Source organism: Merops nubicus, unplaced genomic scaffold, assembly GCF_000691845.1.
Source record: "Merops nubicus isolate BGI_N331 unplaced genomic scaffold, ASM69184v1 scaffold43636, whole genome shotgun sequence".
Lineage (NCBI taxonomy): Eukaryota > Metazoa > Chordata > Aves > Coraciiformes > Meropidae > Merops > Merops nubicus.
In genome coordinates, this window is record NW_008615148.1 from 1 (window position 1) to 1,418 (window position 1,418).

Below are 1,418 nucleotides of genomic sequence, written 5' to 3' on the forward strand. Positions count from 1 at the left end.
GCCTGCCCCCGGGCCCCTGCGTGGGCACCACTTCTCTCTCCTTCTGGTCTTCCCTCTGCAGCAAGGCTCAACAACTGGCCCCCGCTGCCATCCTTCTGCCCGGTGAAGCCTTGCTTCTACCAGGACATCCCTGTGGAGATCCCTGCTGACTTCCAGAAAACAGTTACTACCATGTATTATCTCTGGATGGGTGAGTCTCTGGGGGAGTCCTGAGGGCAGATCTTGGAAGCAGGTAGAGGACTGAGTGTCCTGCATGCAAGTGAGCACTACCACTCTGGAGATGCTGCAATTACCACACGATGCCCAGGTCTGAGGGGCTGCGCCCTTGGCGTGGGGAGGGGGGAGCCTTGCTTGGCTTGTCTGACCGATGTCCTCTCTCTCAGCCAGCACCATTGCTCTCTACCTGAACTTCTTGTCCTCGCTGGCCTGGTTCTGTGTAGAGCCCTCGTCCGGTTCTGGGTTCGGCCTCTCCATTCTCTGGGCTCTGCTCTACACGCCCTGCTCCTTTGTCTGCTGGTATAGGCCGATGTACAAAGCTTTCAGGTATGTATCTGCCTGAGCTACCAGGCCAGCAAAGCAGCAGCGTGGAGGGCCTGCATGGCTGGTGCCTGAAGCTGGGGAGACCGAGCTGCTCGGTTGAACGGGCCCTTGCTCCAGGTGCAGCACTGGTGGTGTCCCAGTTCCTCGTGGCCTTTGGGTCTAGGGGATGTGGTGATTCTGCACCGAGCTTCACGTCCTCCTTGTGTCCCCCACTCTGCGGAAGGTTTGAGAGTTCTTTTCTGTGGCCTAACCTCACTTGTCTCTTTCTCCCAGGAGCGACAGTTCGTTCAACTTCTTTGTCTTCTTCTTCGTCTTCTTCGCCCAGAACGTGATGTACGTGCTGCAGGCGATCGGCATACCAAACTGGGGCTTCAGGTGTGTGTTGTGCTGACCCCGGGCAGCCCTGGCTGGCTGACCACCCCAGGGAGGAGTGGGGAAGAAGGAGGCAACCTGTGGGCAACCATCTCTTGTTTTGCAGTGGCTGGATATTGAGCCTGATAGCGCTGCGGAAGAACACTGCCGTGGCTGTGATGATGATCCTGGTGTCCTTGTGTTTTACAGCAGTGTCTGTCTTGGGGATCATTATGCTGAAAAAAGTGAGTTTAGATCAAACCTTGGGGCCTGAGCACCCTTTTGGGAGGACAGGGGTGGGTTTTGGCAGGCATGGGGGCACAGCTCTGGTCACCGAGGGCCTGGAACGGGGCTGGTGCCCTGAGCCCAAGCCTGCTCCTCTCTCCAGATCCACTCTCTGTACCGCCGGACGGGTGCCAGCTTCCAGAAAGCACAGGAGGAGTTTGCTGCAGGGGTCTTCTCCAACCAGGCGGTGCGCACCGCGGCGGCCAACGCTGCTGCGGGTGCTGCCACCAACGCCTTCCGGG

General features: G+C 58.7%; 1 protein-coding gene across 1 annotated transcript; it reads left to right on the plus strand.

The window, feature by feature from the left end:
* Window positions 1-60: 60 nt before the first annotated feature.
* On the plus strand, window positions 61-1,414 carry SCAMP3 (secretory carrier membrane protein 3; the record flags this gene model as incomplete). The annotated part of the gene is made up of 5 exons (XM_008942432.1): window positions 61-190; window positions 384-543; window positions 814-915; window positions 1,019-1,136; window positions 1,280-1,414. Coding segments are annotated over 5 exons (645 nt in total), but the record flags the coding sequence as incomplete, so codon positions are not given.
* Between the last annotated feature and the right edge of the window lie 4 nt (window positions 1,415-1,418).